This window comes from Pelodiscus sinensis, chromosome 29, assembly GCF_049634645.1.
Source record: "Pelodiscus sinensis isolate JC-2024 chromosome 29, ASM4963464v1, whole genome shotgun sequence".
NCBI classification, from domain to species: Eukaryota; Metazoa; Chordata; order Testudines; family Trionychidae; genus Pelodiscus; species Pelodiscus sinensis.
In genome coordinates, this window is record NC_134739.1 from 10,737,265 (window position 1) to 10,752,858 (window position 15,594).

A 15,594-nucleotide genomic window follows, 5' to 3' on the forward strand; every position below is an offset into this window, starting at 1 on the left:
AATCAACTCGCCATGAGCGAGTAGATTACACGAATTGTCGAGCCCTGCATATGAAGAGAGATTAAAAAGACTGGGACTTTTCAGCTTAGAAAGGAGGAGACTAAGGGGAGTATATGATAGTGGTCTATAAAATCATGACTGGTGTGGAAAAAGTGAATAAGGAAAAATTTACTTGTTCCCATAAGAACTATGGGTCACCAAATGAAATTAATAGGTAGCAGGTTTAAAACTAACAAAAGGAAGATTTTCTTCACAGAGTGCACAGTCAGCTTGTGGAACTCCTTGCCAGAGAAGGTTATGAAGACCAGAACTTTAACAGGGTTTAAGAAAGAACTAGATAAATTCATGGAGGTTAGGTCCATCAATGGCTATTAGCCAGGATGGTAGGAATGGTGTCCCTAGGCTCTGTCTGTCTGGAAATGAGTGACAGGGGAAGGATCACATGAGGATTACCTATCAGAGGGGGAGCCGTGTTAGTCTGAATCTGCAAAAGCGGCGAGGAGTCCTGTGGCACCTTATAGACTAACTGAAGTGTAGGAGCATAAGACACTGACGAAGTGGGTCTTTGCCCACGAAAGCTTATGCTCCTACACTTCAATTAGTCTGTAAGGTGCCACAGGACTCCTCGCCGCTTTATGAGGATTACCTGTTGTGTTCCCTCCCTCTGGGGCATCTGGCGCTGGCCACTGTCAGCTGATACTGGATACTGGGCTAGGTGGACCTTTGGTCTGAAAATGTATGTCCTTATGTTCTTTTGACAGAAACCTGAGAAAACATCCTAATACTTCAGTCTGTACTTGGGGAAAACTCCCCTTGGCCGGTGCCAAGGGCTACATCTACACTGGCATGATTTTCCGGAAATGCTTATAACGGAAAAGTTTTCCATTAAAAGCATTTTCGGAAAAAGAGCATCTAGATTGGCAGGATGCTTTTCCGGAAAAGCATTTTTTGCGGAAAAGCGTCCGTGCCAATCTAGACGCACTTTTCCGCAAAAAAGCCCCAATCATCATTTTCGCGATCGGGGCTTTTTTGCAGAAAAGAAATCTCTGCTGTCTACACTGGCCCTTTTCCGGAACAGTTTTCCGGAAAAGGACTTTTGCCCGAACGGGAGCAGCATAGTTTTTCCGGAAAAGCACTGATGATTTTACATGAGATCGTCAGTGCTTTTCCGGAAATTCAAGGGGCCAGTGTAGACAGCTGGCAAGTTATTCCGGAAAAGCGGCTGATGTTCCGGAATAAGTGGCCAGTGTAGACACAGCCCAGTGGCTCCATGTGGCTCCCTCCCACTGCCACATGGCCACGTGGGCTGAGTTACCCCCAACACACATGGGGAGCCACTTGGTGGAGGTCAAAGGTTGAACCTGATGACCTTTGCCCTCGTGTCTCTCCTGCAGACCTAGCTACCTCCGGCTTCATTGTTATTGGTTCAACCGCCTGCCTCTCACGGGCTGTCCCAGCTGATTGGCGGAGTTTGAAAACCTCCCGCGCCTCTCTTTCCCGGCGTGTGAATGGCTGGTTTGAGCGGGCCGGCGTCCTGCGATTGGCGGGGGCGGTCCGCTCCGCCCCCAGGCCTTGCTTGCCCGCAGGCCGCGCGGCGATTGGTGGGAAGGCGCCGCGCTCGGCGTGCTGCGATTGGCCGAGGGCTCTGGGCGGGCTGGACGGAGGTTTGAAGGGCTCCCCCCGCGCTCAGGCGTTAACGGAAACGGACCTTTCGTCCGGGCGGTTGGGATCCACCAAGCAGAGACCCTCCCCCACGATACCGGACCGAACCGGGTTCCTCTGCCCCCCCCAATACCGGCCACTCCCCGATCGGGACCAGACCGCGATCCCCCCCCCGATACCGGGACCAGACCGCGATCCCCCCCCCGATACCGGGACCGAACCGGATCCTCCGCCCCCCGATACCGGGACCGAACCGGATCCTCCGCCCCCCACACTCGGGACCGAGCCGGACACCCGGGCCCAGCGCCATGGAGCTGGTGGATTCCCTCTCGCCGCTCAGGGTGGGTCTCGGGAGCCCCAATGCGGCCTGGCCCGGCCCGGTTCTAGCCCCCCGGGGAGCGGGCCCGGTACCGGGGGCCCGTTTCCCGGGATCGGGGCCCGCGGGGTCACGCGGCGTTTGTCTCTCCCCAGCCCGTGCACGAGAACCCCAAGGTCGGCAAAGCCAAGGAGGCGGCGAAGAAGCGGCTGTCGGTGGAGAGGATCTACCAGAAGAAAACCCAGCTGGAGCATATTCTGCTCCGGCCCGACACCTACATCGGCTCCGTGGAGTTTGTCACGCAGGTAAAAACGGGCTTGGTGCCGCAGGTGGTTCTGCCGTTCTCCTGCTTGCCTCCCCAGGGCTTTGTCAGTGTCCATCTTGGGATTTACTGGGTGCTCCAGGCAAGGAGAACCCAACCCCCCCCCCCCCCCCACACACACACACACCCTGCCCAGCGCATGGGGTCGCAGCACACAACTGGGGCAGCCAGACACTTCCCACACCGACATCTGCGGTGCATCCCCTGCTCTCTGCCCATCGCACTCTATAACCCATAAGGCAGGGGTTCTCAAACTTGTGATACCGCGACCCCCCCCCCCCCTCTCGGTTGCTCGCGGACCCCCCCCCCCCCATTGATGCAACCAGCCTTTCAGTTGCTCACGACCCCCCGCCCCCCCCCGGGGTCGGGACCCACAGTTTGAGAAACCCTGCCATAAGGCATGGACATGGTTTAGTGAGCATGACTAGAAATCTGCAGATCGTGCTTCCTTAAAACCATCTTGCTAAATTTGAATGGGATGTTTTCCCTTGTGTTTTAGTGTGAGTTGAACCTCTCTGATCTGGTACTCTGGTCCAGCAACATCCGTGGTCGGGCATGATTTTAGTGAGCCAGATGTCTGCTTATGGGTACGGCCAAGTTTCCCAAAGTCCCATAAAGTTTGTCCATAGTCACCAGTCCTGGCTCTCAGGGGTCTGTGCTGTTATTTAGTTCTAATATATCTCTAAATGTCTTCTAAGAGCCTCGCAAGCCGTAGAAGCATTAGTAATGCTGCTAGACAATGGTTTACATTCTCTGGTTTCGCATCAGTTAGGTCCTGAGGGTGCTGGAGTAGAGGTTCAACCTGTACTGATATCATCTGAGCAACGTATGTAGCTTAGGGTATGTCTACACTACCCCCCTAGTTCGAACTACGGGGTGTAATGTAGTCATACGGAGTTCCAAATGAAGCCCGGGATTTGAATTTCTCAGGCTTCATTTGCATAAAGCCGGCCGGCGCCATTTTTAAATGCCGGCTAGTTCGGATTAGGCGTACAGATAGTTCGGATTAGGAAGTCTAATCCGAACTAGCCGGCATTTAAAAATGGCGCCGGCCGGCTTTATGCAAATGAAGCCCGGGAAATTCAAATCCCGGGCTTCATTTGCAACTCCGTATGACTACATTACCCCCCCTAGTTCGAAGTAGGGCTGTAGTGTAGACATACCCTTACTTGCATAGTCACCTTGCTGTAATTTAGAAAGAAATTACAGTACTAAAGAAAGCCTGATCAGTGGCACTTAATTCCTGGACATAAGTGGAAAATCGCTAATGTTTTAAAGACAGTTTGGAGCGCAATGTGGTTTGGGTATATAAACAGAAGATCAGGAAATCATGGTAAACCTAAAGAGAGTGTTTCTTTTTTTTCAGCAAATGTGGGTTTATGATGAAGATGAGGGCCTCAGCTGCAGAGACGTAACTTTTGTGCCTGGGTTATATAAAATCTTTGATGAAATTCTAGGTAAGTCTGCAGAGATGACAGTTCGGTTGCTAGCAATTTATTCCACTGATAACAAATTGTGGATGTTATATGTGTTAAATCGGGATGTTAGCGATTATATGATAAACCTGGGCTTATTGGTTAATCCTAATGACTACAAGCCCTCCCCCCCCCCATTGCTGCTTCTGTATCAGAGTCAGCAAGGGAGGGGAACATCAGAGTTGGTGCCCACGAGCACAGGATCCCACAGAGCCCCCTCTTCCTCTCCCCCGCTGCCTCTGAGAGGCAGCAGCATGGAGGATATGGGGGGCAAGCTGGACCCAGTACACCTGGGAAGCCAGCTTTCAAGCCAGCTCCGGCTCACATGAAGCTGCCTGCTCCCCCATGCTGCTGCCTCTTAAAAGCCAGCTCCTCTTGAGTACTGGTGCTATGGAGCTGCCCTCCTTCTGCCCCACACTACTGCCTCTGTATCAGGGATGCCAAGCACTCTGTCCGTGGGGAGCCCAAGCTCCCTGTGGACAGGGGCAGCAGGTGGGAGCCAGACTGCATAGGGAGCAGGTTTTAAACCCGGCTCCACTTGCAGACCAGCTCCCGCCTGCCACCCCACGCTGCTACCTCTGATACAGTGGACACAGTGTGAGATAGCAAGAGGGCTCCACAGGAGTGCACTGGCTACCAGCCCTGCCACTGGGGACCATTGAATAATCATGTAACCAATAAGTTTTGGTGGGGTTACATGGTTATTCAGTTACACAATATCTAACCTCCCTAATGTTAAATAAGAATCTGTAATGAAAATGTTCGTAACTTTTGCATCATTTGATCAGCTCTGTAGTTGCTCAAGTAATAGTTTGATAAATATAATTATCCCTGCCCTTTTCACTGTTGGATAAAAATGAGTAATGTATGATTGTAATTTAAAATAATGTTTCTGAATTCTGAGGACTTGAATGATAATCCTTTGAAATAATGCTACTTTGGATTCTGTTAGTTAAGACTCAGCTGAAAACTTCCTCTTCAACATGGCAAATCTGTCAAGTCCAAGCTGATTCTCCATGGCCTCTCTTTCTGAATTTGTGTATTTGTTCTTGTGAATACTTTGCACTTACTTTTGTTGTAAGCAGCTCAGATTTAAGTGTCTCATCTGCAAATGTAATTTGGTAAATTTACAGTCCTTTCTCCATTTCAGTCAATGCTGCAGACAACAAGCAGAGGGATAAAAACATGTCCTGCATTAAGATTACAATTGATCCGTAAGTCTTATTACATTTTTGTTGAACAGTTTTTATTCTCCTCTGATACCTGTATAGAGAAAGTAGCTCAGCGTTCTGGGACTCAAAGATTTTCTTTTTCTGGTGCTCTTTTATTAGAGTGGCTGTCAATGACCGGTCTAACGGACCCCGATCCTTGAGAGCTCCCTGACTCAGTTTAGGAAAGCAACAAGCCAGTCCCTGGCATAAAAAAGATTGAGAAACACTGTTGTAGCTCAACCAATTTAGACAAAATGTAACTTTGCAGCTCATCAAATATTAACCAAATGTGAAAGCTTGTGTTTTCCCTGATCTGGTTCTCCCATGAAGTGATTTCAGGTCAGATCACTGCGTTTAGCTTTTATTCTCCATTTTGTCTTTTTCAGTTTATCTCCCCCCTCCCCCCAAAAAAACCATGGGCACATGCACCTTTTACTCATGGTATGTTTCATATCAACTTTCTGCACAAGACTATAGGGATTTAGTTGACTTGTGCTCCCTCTGCTGACTGTTTCTGCAATTGCTGAACAGAAACTTTGCTTCTGCCAAAATGGTGGCTTTTTTTCCCCTCAGCAGTAGACAGGTGGAATTTAAAAAATAGAATAGGTACTTTGAATCCAAAGAATATTTCACACTGGCTAAAAGTTTAAAGTGGGTCAAATTTTGGGCCTTAAGACAGTTGACAATTTTACTAAGACTTTTTAGTAAAGTAAAAGTAGTAGCTGTAAAGCAACAGAATTTAAATGTATATTGTCAGCTGACTTGGGACCAGAAATCTAACCTATGTTAGCATTGTCTTGAAAGAGCATTTTAAAACAGCCTTTTTACAATGACTGGCTAATCTACGCTACTAGAATCCAAAGTTTAGTTTCTGCCTGTCATTGAAAAAATGATTTTTTTTCAAACATCTACAAATGTGAAGTGGTATATAACAATGGCAAATAAAGAGTTCTTTGGTTTAGAGTCCCTTGTGAACAGGGTCCCTTATCTAATCTACCAAAGGCATTTGAAAGACTTCATATGACATTTTTCATTCCACAAATAATACAGTTCAATCAATTTCACTTTTACTGGAAGTGTTTTTTCTTTCCAGGGAGAATAATACAATTAGTGTATGGAACAATGGAAAAGGTATTCCTATTGTAGAACATAAAGTGGAGAAGGTCTATGTACCTGCTCTTATCTTTGGGCAGCTGTTAACATCCAGCAACTATGATGATGATGAAAAGAAAGTCACAGGTAGGAGACTGTCAGAATTTCCATATATTAGTTGGGAAAATATTTTTGTGCAGCCTAACCAGCCGAAAAGTGCATTCACCAAACTATCCAAGTGAGAGTGAACAAGAGTTGGCAGCAAGAAGCAGAAGCTATCCAGATTTAGTTATTGGCTGTTTGTTTTGAGCAGCAGTGAAACTGACTAGTCCTTTTCAAGTTTCACAGAGCCATAAGCTCAGTTTCTGGTGAGAGTCCTTTTTCGAGAGTAATAAATGTTCAGTTGTGGTAGGCACTAGGGATGTGAAACTGATAACCAATGGGGATTGGAGGAGCTCCTCGGCTACTGTGGCAGGGGGCTGCTCCAGCCTTGCAGGGGGCCTGCTGTGCATAGGGGTTGGGAGCTGGCAGCCAGCCCTAATGCAGGGCTGGAAGCGAGAGCCCCACAGGCTGGGAACTGCTTTAGCCGGGCTAGAGTGGTCCCCCACCTGGTTTTCACTTAGTCGGAAAACTGGTTAAATGTTAGGTTAACCGATTGACTGGGATTTTCACACCCCTTGTAGTTACTTCTACAGTCAGCAGCACCACAGGGCTCTAAAACAGTGGTGCACAACCTTTTTTCATTCACAACCCCCGCACCGCGGGGGCCACCAACAGCTGGGCGTAGCCCCCAGCTGGCTGGATCACTACTCTAAAACATAGTATCGTGGTCTTTATCACTGTTGCTGCCCAGAAAGCAGTGACCTGAATGATAAATCTTGTGGATTTCTTTCTGTTCAGTAGTTGAGATGGTAGAAAGGAGACTCCAGAAATGAAGAGTGGGAAACTCCTTTCTGACAGCATTCAAAAATCATTTGAGTAGTGATGGGTTTCAGCTGATGGTACATAGACCTCTGGCTAAGATTTCCAAAGGAGACCAGACCTCCATTTGAAATTTTTTAGGGGTCCACAAATGAAAAAGGTTCAAAACCACAGGAGTAGAATGTTTCTCTTTCTTGCTAATGTAGAAATGGGGAAGCTCCAACTTTATCAGGGACCTGCCACCCGTGATTAGTACTAAAATTGGAGCTAAAGCCACATCTAAGGAAGGGAGCCCCATTTTTCAACGGATAATGTACTGAGATGCGGAAGGGGCCAAATCCCTGTGGCGGATCAATAGTCCAATGAAACATGGATTTACGGTTACATTCCAAGTGTGTAGGACAGCTCTGTGTTTAAGCCCATACTAGCAGACTTACTCAGCGTTGCCTGTGTCCTTAAAGGCAGGGGGGTGGCGGTGTGGAGGGTGTAGGAGTCAGGGCAGGGCCTTGAGGTTTGGAGGGGTCAGGAGGCTTGGTGTGGGGGGGTAGCGATGTTAGATGTCGGTTATTTTATAATCGTATAGTCACAACAATTTTTAGTGGTTACACAGTTACTAAAATGTTCCCCCCCCCCCGGGGCAGGGCTGGCAGTCAGTGGACTCCTGGCTGCTGGCCCCATTCCCAGGGAACTCCCTGTCACCCCACACTGCACGTTGTTTAACCAGTTAATTATTCTGGATGGTTTTTCTATGCCTAGTTGGGGAGTGAGGAGGGGCTCGGGGTAGGGGGGGATCCCATCCAGTGGGACTTCCCCTCCTCCTGGCTGCCAGGGGACTTTTGCCTCCCTCAGACCCTCCTCTGTGCTTCCAGGGGCCTTTGCTCTCCCCCAAGACCCTCTCAGCCACCATGGGGTTTTTCTCCTCCCTACACCCCCAAGCTCTGCAGCAGAGGAGAGGAGGGTTTGGGGCAGCAGGGCTACTTTACCCAGTCTGGCAAAATGGCAGAGACCCAGCCCTGCTGGCTGCTCTCTTGGTGGTGCAGCTGCCCCCAATGGCCACACTCAGTATCACGTCCCTCCTCTCTCTGCCATCTCCCTTTCCATGTTATGCAAAAGAGTCCTATTCCCGGCACTTCACATTTCCTTGGCACAACCAGATCCTCGCCTTGCGTTAAGTTAGGAGACGAGGAAGCTGCCTGCTGAATTTGGTGGCCCTAGCTGTTACCATAGGAGGAGTTCTTGAACAGACAGACTTTGACAGATTTTGGTCATACCAAGGTGACTGAATTCCTATTACAATACTCTGATTTTAAAGGGATAAACACAAGGATGATTGCCTTGTAATTCCAGGTGGTCGAAATGGATATGGAGCCAAATTATGCAACATATTCAGTACCAAATTTACAGTGGAAACAGCATGTCGTGAGTACAAGAAACTATTTAAGCAGGTATGGATGATCTGTATGGCTACAGTTTATTTCACTAGGGTAGAGGTCCAGAGGGGGCAGGCTTTTGAACACTTGCCTTCAGTTTGCTCCGATAGTTTGTGGGTGCAATTTATATTATTTAGATCTAAGGGTACGTCTACATAGCAACATTATTTTGAAATAATTTAGTCCATGTCTACACAGCAGGCAGTTATTTCAAAATAGTGTTGAAATACTGTCACGCTGGGGGTCTTCTTACTCCGACTCCTGTAACCCTCATTGTACGATGAGTAAGGGAAGTTCGGTGGAAGAGTGCTCTATTTAGAAATAAGTGCTGTGTAGAAATTCCCTATTTTGAAATAAGCTATGCAATTGACATAGCTCAATTTGCGAAGCTTATTTCAAGTTAAGCCCTGCTGTGTAGATGCATCCTAAGTGTCACAACTGGGATAAATTTGGCCTACAGTCAGCCACTGCACTGACCTATGAATTTGAGTATTATTTGAAAATCCCAAATCAGCTATTAGGATAAGAATAAAAGGACCAGAAAACAACCTACTTTTCAGCATATAAGGGAGTTTTTCTTTCAGTTGTTAAGCTTAATAATAAATTCCGGTTAAATTTAAAAATTCAGCTAGCTACTTGTGTATTTGAAATTTGCATCTTATCAAAGTTCTCTTCCCCAGACCTGGACAGACAATATGGGAAAGGCAGGTGAGATGAAACTGAAACACTTTGATGGAGAAGACTATACGTGTATCACATTCCAACCTGATCTGTCAAAGTTTAAAATGACAAGTCTGGACAAGGACATTGTGGCATTGATGTCTCGAAGAGCATATGATATTGCTGGGTGCGCAAAAGATGTCAAAGTCTTCCTGAATGGAAAGAGACTGCCTGTGAGTGACGGTTTCAAAACCATTAAGTCCCATATGTTTCCCTTCCACGTAAGCTGTGAGATTTCTGTCTAGGTAATGCAAAAACTTTAAAAATATTACACAATATGGAAAGGGGTTCATGAATGACTCTTGTGTGTACTCTGAGCAGGAGTAGTAGGACTAACAAGCATTCATGTGAACTAATGTCAACAAGCTGCCTGCCTTTCTCTCTGCAGGTGAAAGGATTCCGTAGTTATGTGGACCTCTACTTGAAGGACAAAGTAGATGAAACTGGTAATGCACTTAAAGTTATCCACGAGGAAGCCAGTAGTCGCTGGGAGGTGTGCTTAACTTTAAGTGAAAAGGGCTTCCAGCAAGTTAGTTTTGTCAACAGCATTGCCACCACAAAGGTCAGTTTCCTTTACCACATTTAGATTAAGTAATGATGGGTTTTATTACTAATTGTGTTGCCTGTCTTGGCATCTTTTCATGTATATAATCAGTGGAAACGTTAATTTGCCTCATATACCAAGGTTGTGTGTAGTTGCAATGCATGTGGCTGGTGTCTAAAGCATACACAATAGTTTCACCTGTCCTCTGAAGCTTGAGCTCATGTTTGGTCCTCTCTCTCTAGGGTGGCCGGCACGTTGACTATGTAGCTGACCAGATTGTAAATAAACTCATCGAGGTTGTGAAGAAAAAGAACAAAGGTGGAGTTGGAGTGAAGCCCTTTCAGGTACAATCTCAGGATTTGCATGGTGGAAAAACAAACTGCAATACAATTGGCAGAGTTCGACAAATCATTGAATGTACTAGCCCGTGGCGAGTAGATTTTAGTCGGTCACCCCGTTCACCGGCGATGCACGCATGCGCAATGCGGGGCTGGCGAGCAGATTTCACAGCTGTTTGTCAAGCCCTGACCATTGGGAACTGAAATCGCAGCCTGTAGGATAGTGCTTGTTGCATTCCTTTGGTCACTGATAAACCCTTTTTCTTTTTACTAAGTTAGGAAATACTCCGAGTAAAGTGCATATGCATTCAATATAGAAGTAAGCGTTTCTAGTTTTAGCACTCTTTATTCAGCTCCCGGGAAAATAGCTTTAGCTGACACCTGCTGGGTTCAGAACCCACAAATGTATTTAGGGCAATGGAGGATGCACTGTCTGTCCAATCTGCTTCGGTGTGCCCAGTTAGAATTGAACTGCAGCTGGGAGAATATCTGTTTAGAAAAACAGCCAGTGATTTTCTTGAGAATCCTACAAATATAACCTCGATCATGAATGTTCACTGCCTGTCGCTCCTATTCTAATCCTAATTGGTACTGCTGTGAAAATGCCCTTAATTCTGTTCAATCCTAGACATCTAGTAATATTTCTTTTATTTTTAAATTTCCAATTGGTAGTTGAGCAGATTCTACATTTCAGTGTGTAATGCTGACACATAAGTATCAGGAAGCAGCTGGGAGCGACAGTAGAAGAATATGCGTTTGTAAGGGTTTGTCATGATTGTCAAATTTAATTACAGGTGAAGAACCACATGTGGGTTTTTGTGAACTCCTTGATTGAGAACCCAACCTTTGACTCTCAGACTAAGGAAAATATGACTCTGCAGGCAAAGAACTTTGGCTCAACTTGCAAACTGAGTGAAAAATTTATCAAAGGTGTAAGTACTAAGATGCAGCAATTACATGCCAGCTAGAGGCCTCTGAAATTGCCTTTTAAATTTAATGTAGTGACTCTAGTACATGTGACCTAAACAGTGAAAATAATCTAATTTAACATATGTCATAGTCAAGACAACTTCCAAAATTGTCTCTTCGGTATTGCAGGCAGTCAGCTGTGGTATTGTGGAAAGCATCCTGAACTGGGTAAAGTTTAAAGCCCAGAACCAGCTGAATAAGAAGTGCTCAGCAGTGAAACACACCAGGATTAAGGGAATTCCTAAACTGGATGATGCCAATGATGCTGGTAAATGCTTGACCATTTCTAAGCACGGTAGCAAAGTCTTAGTCCCAAGCAAAAGAGAAAAAACATTTTCTGTCCACTTGTGTCATCTGCAGGAAATTATTTAAACAGAACAGAAAATTTGTGAGAAATGTAGCTCATTAAATTTTCTTGAAATGATTGACTTAACAACTGCCAGCCTGATGTCCAACTAAATCTATGGGCATGTTAAAATTATTCATTCCACAGACAGCACATTTCATCATAGTGAATACATTCTGAGTTGACTTTTTTAATCAAGGTATTGGTGAAAAATTGCTCATCTTGTTTTTCCAGGTAGTAAGAATTCCACAGATTGTACACTTATCCTGACAGAAGGAGACTCAGCCAAAACACTGGCTGTTTCTGGTCTGGGAGTGGTTGGGAGAGACAGATACGGAGTATTCCCCCTTCGTGGAAAAATGCTCAATGTACGAGAAGCCTCTCACAAACAGGTTAGTAGGAATGCTTGTGGAAACAACTACTTCCTGAAGACATGACATGCTTTAAGTATAGTGAAATATGCTCTGAGCTAAAACTATTACACTCTAGTTGGAAACCTAGTGTAATGTAACTATAGTAATGGCATCTTAAATAAATATTTGAGGCAATTCTCACCATCAGCCTGTCTTGCTGATTAAGGAGCAGCATTGACAGGTTTAGAAAGCGAGTCCTATCTAGTGCTTTGCCTGAAGGATAGTAGCGGTGATATGGGGTGTGAAATCTGTTTGAAACAGCTTAGAGTAATTTAAGCACTAGACATCAGTTTGAACAATAATACATTTCAAAACCAGAGGATATAGACTCAATGAGAAAACAAAGCACAATCAGAACGGCCTGCCTGACCCAGAGTCTTTTTCCTTTGTTTTTCTGAATTACGTGAACTGTCATGTATGTTCTGGAAAATAAATCCTTGTTCGGTGCAATTTTTTTCAGATAATGGAAAATGCTGAAATCAACAATATCATCAAGATTGTGGGTTTACAGTATAAGAAGAATTATGATGATCAAGAATCGCTGAAGACCCTTCGCTATGGAAAAATTATGATTATGACAGATCAGGTTAGATTATGACAAATCTAGGAATTTAGATTAATGTTCCTAAACTCTGAAATGTTACTAAATTACAAAAGAAAATATGGCTAGCAGATAAAGCAGGTGGTATCTGCATTGCTTCTGTTAGCACTATTTTAGCTGACTCTGCTTATCCAGATGGTGTTCTCCTATTCTTTTAACCGTTTCCACTATGTAATGGGCCCACCATACTTCCTTCTCATTACATGAAACAAAGCAGTGGGAATTGTCTCTGCTGATGCTGTATAGTGCTGAACTCCATGCTAAGCAGGCCCTCTCTGAGGTCCATAGAGGCCTAGGTCACTTTCAGCTTTTGAGACCCCTAGCCACAATAAAAAAGTAACAATTCTCCTCCTTTCAACATGCACTTGATACAGCTCCAGTCACTAGTATTGTTTTGTTTTTATAATCAGCTGATCTGAGAGGACACGTTCATCACAGTCTAATCTTGTGCCATCAGAACCAATATATTTATTAATAATTATGAACATTTTAAACTTTAATATGACAAAATCTATATCTGTTAACAAATCACATCTTTTACTTGCTTAAATTTGCAGCTCTAAGCTGAGAGAGTGCCATGGGCGAGTAGATTTCATGATTTGTCGAGCCCTGGTCATTTTGATCCGATAGGGATGCACATAAAAACAAGTTGCAAAACTTATCAAATGCCAAAAAATTAACACGTTTCTAAATCTGAGGCCCCCTTTGAGCTTTAGGCCCAGGCCAGATGGCCCTCCTGGCTTCCCCTCTGATTGGCCCTGTGATTCCTTCCACATTAGGAAGTCTGGAAAGAGACTGGTTCCTGGATGTACTCTTGTGGTCAAGAATGGTCCTTCAGCATTTTCTCTGTTTCTTGGTTAAGTTCCATGCTAAAATCTGGAAATCAATTTCCAGATAGTCACAGAAGTTGGTTTCCATTAACTGGATCTTGGGAAATGCTATGTTTCCGTGGGAATTGAGGGTGTGAAGCATCTCCCAAAGACCAGATCATATACTGCTAAGTGGAGGAGCAATTAACTTTCCAGCATGCCTCTGGTTAAAATCTCTTCTGAAAAAAATGTTTCAGGATCAAGATGGTTCCCATATCAAAGGCTTATTGATTAACTTCATCCATCATAACTGGCCATCTCTTCTAAGGCACCGTTTTCTGGAGGAATTTATAACGCCCATCATAAAGGTAAATGGCTTTATACCTAGTAATCTGAACAAGTTGAGGAAAGTGTGTTAGCCTGAAGCTACATGTGTTTTCACAATCATTTTTATTCACTCTAGGTTTCAAAAAACAAGCAGGAGTTTTCATTCTACAGCATTCCTGAGTTTGAAGAGTGGAAAAACAATACTGCAAATCACAAATCCTGGAAAACGAAGTACTACAAAGGTTTGTTATAAACCCTGTGTGGTAGTGCTTGGAGGCCAAGTAAGAGCTCTCTCAATTAACAGAGAAACATACATGAGTGAAATACAGATGCTCCAATATAGCACAATAAACCACTTTGGGATGTGCAAAGCTGGGCACCTAAAAACCTATGTTAAATGGAGTGTCAGTTTGTTCAGAAAAAACATCTCTCAAAATGCAGCCATGGTACTGAAGTATCGATCCTTTCTGTTTAGTTCACTGAGTGTTCTCTGGCTGTCCACAGTGCAGAGCCAATAGAGATTTAGAACTAAGATCCATTTCCTTCTCTACTGATGGCATTGCATGTTGAGTTCTGATTCCAGAATCTTTTCAATGCTCGTTTCCTGATGCAGAACACAGCGGGTTGATCAGAAATTAGCTTCAGTCGTCAATAATAGCTTTTGACATTTCTGGAAGTCATTGATAGACCGAACATATAATTTTTCTGAGAAACCCCTGCTTAACTCTTGGGTTTCATAATATCTTACCTTTGTCCACAAGTACCTTGCATTTCAAAGGTACAGTAAAACTCCATTGGTCCGGCATCCAATGCTCTGGCACTCCTGATAGTCCTGCACCATCGGGAACCCGGAAGTGCTCTGGGCAGCCAGATCATTGGAGCTGCTCTGCGCCCGGCTTCCCCAATGTAGCCGCTGCTGAAACTGACCAGCATCTGAATCGGGGAAGCCAGAAGCAGAGCAGCTGGGGTGCTTCCAAGTTGGTCCCGTAGCGCCACCCCTCGGGGCTGCGAGACCAACCCGGCAGCACCCCAGCTGCTCTTGGGGAAGCCTGGGGCAGAGCAGCTGGAGTGCTGCTGAGTCGGTCCCGCAGCGCCAAGGATCAGCGCTACGGGACCAACCTGGCTGTATCCCAGCTGCTCTTCCCCAAGTATCCCTGATTCAGCTGCCGCTGAAATTGACCAGCGGCTGATTCCAGCTCAGAGGGGCGGTGCGACCAGACCAGCAGCACCCTAGCTGCTCTGCTGCAGGCATCCCCAATTCAGCTGCTGCTGAAACTGACCGGCAGCGGCTGAATCGGGGACACCTGGGGCAGAGCTGGACTATCGGAAGGGGGGGGGCTATAAGGAGTCTGCGGTGCCTTCCACCCCACCCCAGACCTCTCATAGCACCCCCTGGGTCCTAAAGGTGCCAGATTATCGGAAGTTTACTGTAGTTTATTTTCATAAAAGCATCTTTGCAGCATGTCATCAGAGGCTTACAAGATATATCATATAAGTGAAAGACTTGCTAAATATTTATTTTGCCTGTGTTTAATTTGTTGCAAGATGCTATTTGGACTCACTAGTATTGGCTCTGCAGGTTTGGGTACCAGCACATCGAAAGAGGCTAAAGAGTACTTTGCAGATATGGCAAGACATCGAATTGGCTTCAAGTATTCTGGCCCTGAAGATGATGCTGCGATCTCCCTGGTAATTTGCCATATCTGCATGAATTACTGACTCGTTACCACTCATAGTATTCTGCTACTTAGTGTTCTATGTGTTTCCATTAACATGGTCTGAAGCCTTTAGGCATGAGACAAATTGTCTTTTGTTTCCAGGCTAAAGTTCAGGTTTGACCCATAGAATCTCATCTGTCCGCAGATCTCAAGGCCTAGAGTGCTGTTTTACTAATAACTTTTAAATGTAGCTCATGACAATCTAATCATTAGAGCCCCATTGATATTTTTAGCTATCCCAGTAAATATTCCTTTAAAATCTTTTTGCCCAGTTCCTAGCCTTTTAATGTCAGTGTCAAATGGGGTTCTGCTTGCCTGAAACAATAGCTTACCAGAAGTATGAACATCCCTCATTTTAATTGGGTTTTGATGCTTAAGTA

At 45.2% G+C, this 15,594-nt stretch overlaps 1 protein-coding gene across 2 annotated transcripts in view; it reads left to right on the forward strand.

Annotated features, from left to right (window-relative positions):
• Window positions 1–15,594, forward strand: part of TOP2A (DNA topoisomerase II alpha) — a 32,120-nt gene that overhangs the window by 2,285 nt on the left and 14,241 nt on the right. The window contains exons 1-16 of one of the 2 annotated variants that reach the window (XM_075911134.1): window positions 1,695–2,003; window positions 2,134–2,283; window positions 3,667–3,757; window positions 4,926–4,989; window positions 6,080–6,225; window positions 8,347–8,444; window positions 9,110–9,322; window positions 9,538–9,711; window positions 9,936–10,037; window positions 10,826–10,963; window positions 11,130–11,268; window positions 11,581–11,738; window positions 12,220–12,345; window positions 13,427–13,537; window positions 13,633–13,738; window positions 15,076–15,185. In XM_075911134.1, the coding sequence (XP_075767249.1) occupies window positions 1,971–2,003; window positions 2,134–2,283; window positions 3,667–3,757; window positions 4,926–4,989; window positions 6,080–6,225; window positions 8,347–8,444; window positions 9,110–9,322; window positions 9,538–9,711; window positions 9,936–10,037; window positions 10,826–10,963; window positions 11,130–11,268; window positions 11,581–11,738; window positions 12,220–12,345; window positions 13,427–13,537; window positions 13,633–13,738; window positions 15,076–15,185 (1,959 nt within the window). In that variant the 5' untranslated portion in view covers window positions 1,695–1,970. Of the gene's footprint in view, window positions 1–1,694; window positions 2,004–2,133; window positions 2,284–3,666; window positions 3,758–4,925; window positions 4,990–6,079; window positions 6,226–8,346; window positions 8,445–9,109; window positions 9,323–9,537; window positions 9,712–9,935; window positions 10,038–10,825; window positions 10,964–11,129; window positions 11,269–11,580; window positions 11,739–12,219; window positions 12,346–13,426; window positions 13,538–13,632; window positions 13,739–15,075; window positions 15,186–15,594 lie in introns of those variants that run through there. The other variant, XM_014569098.3, reaches the window with a different exon arrangement.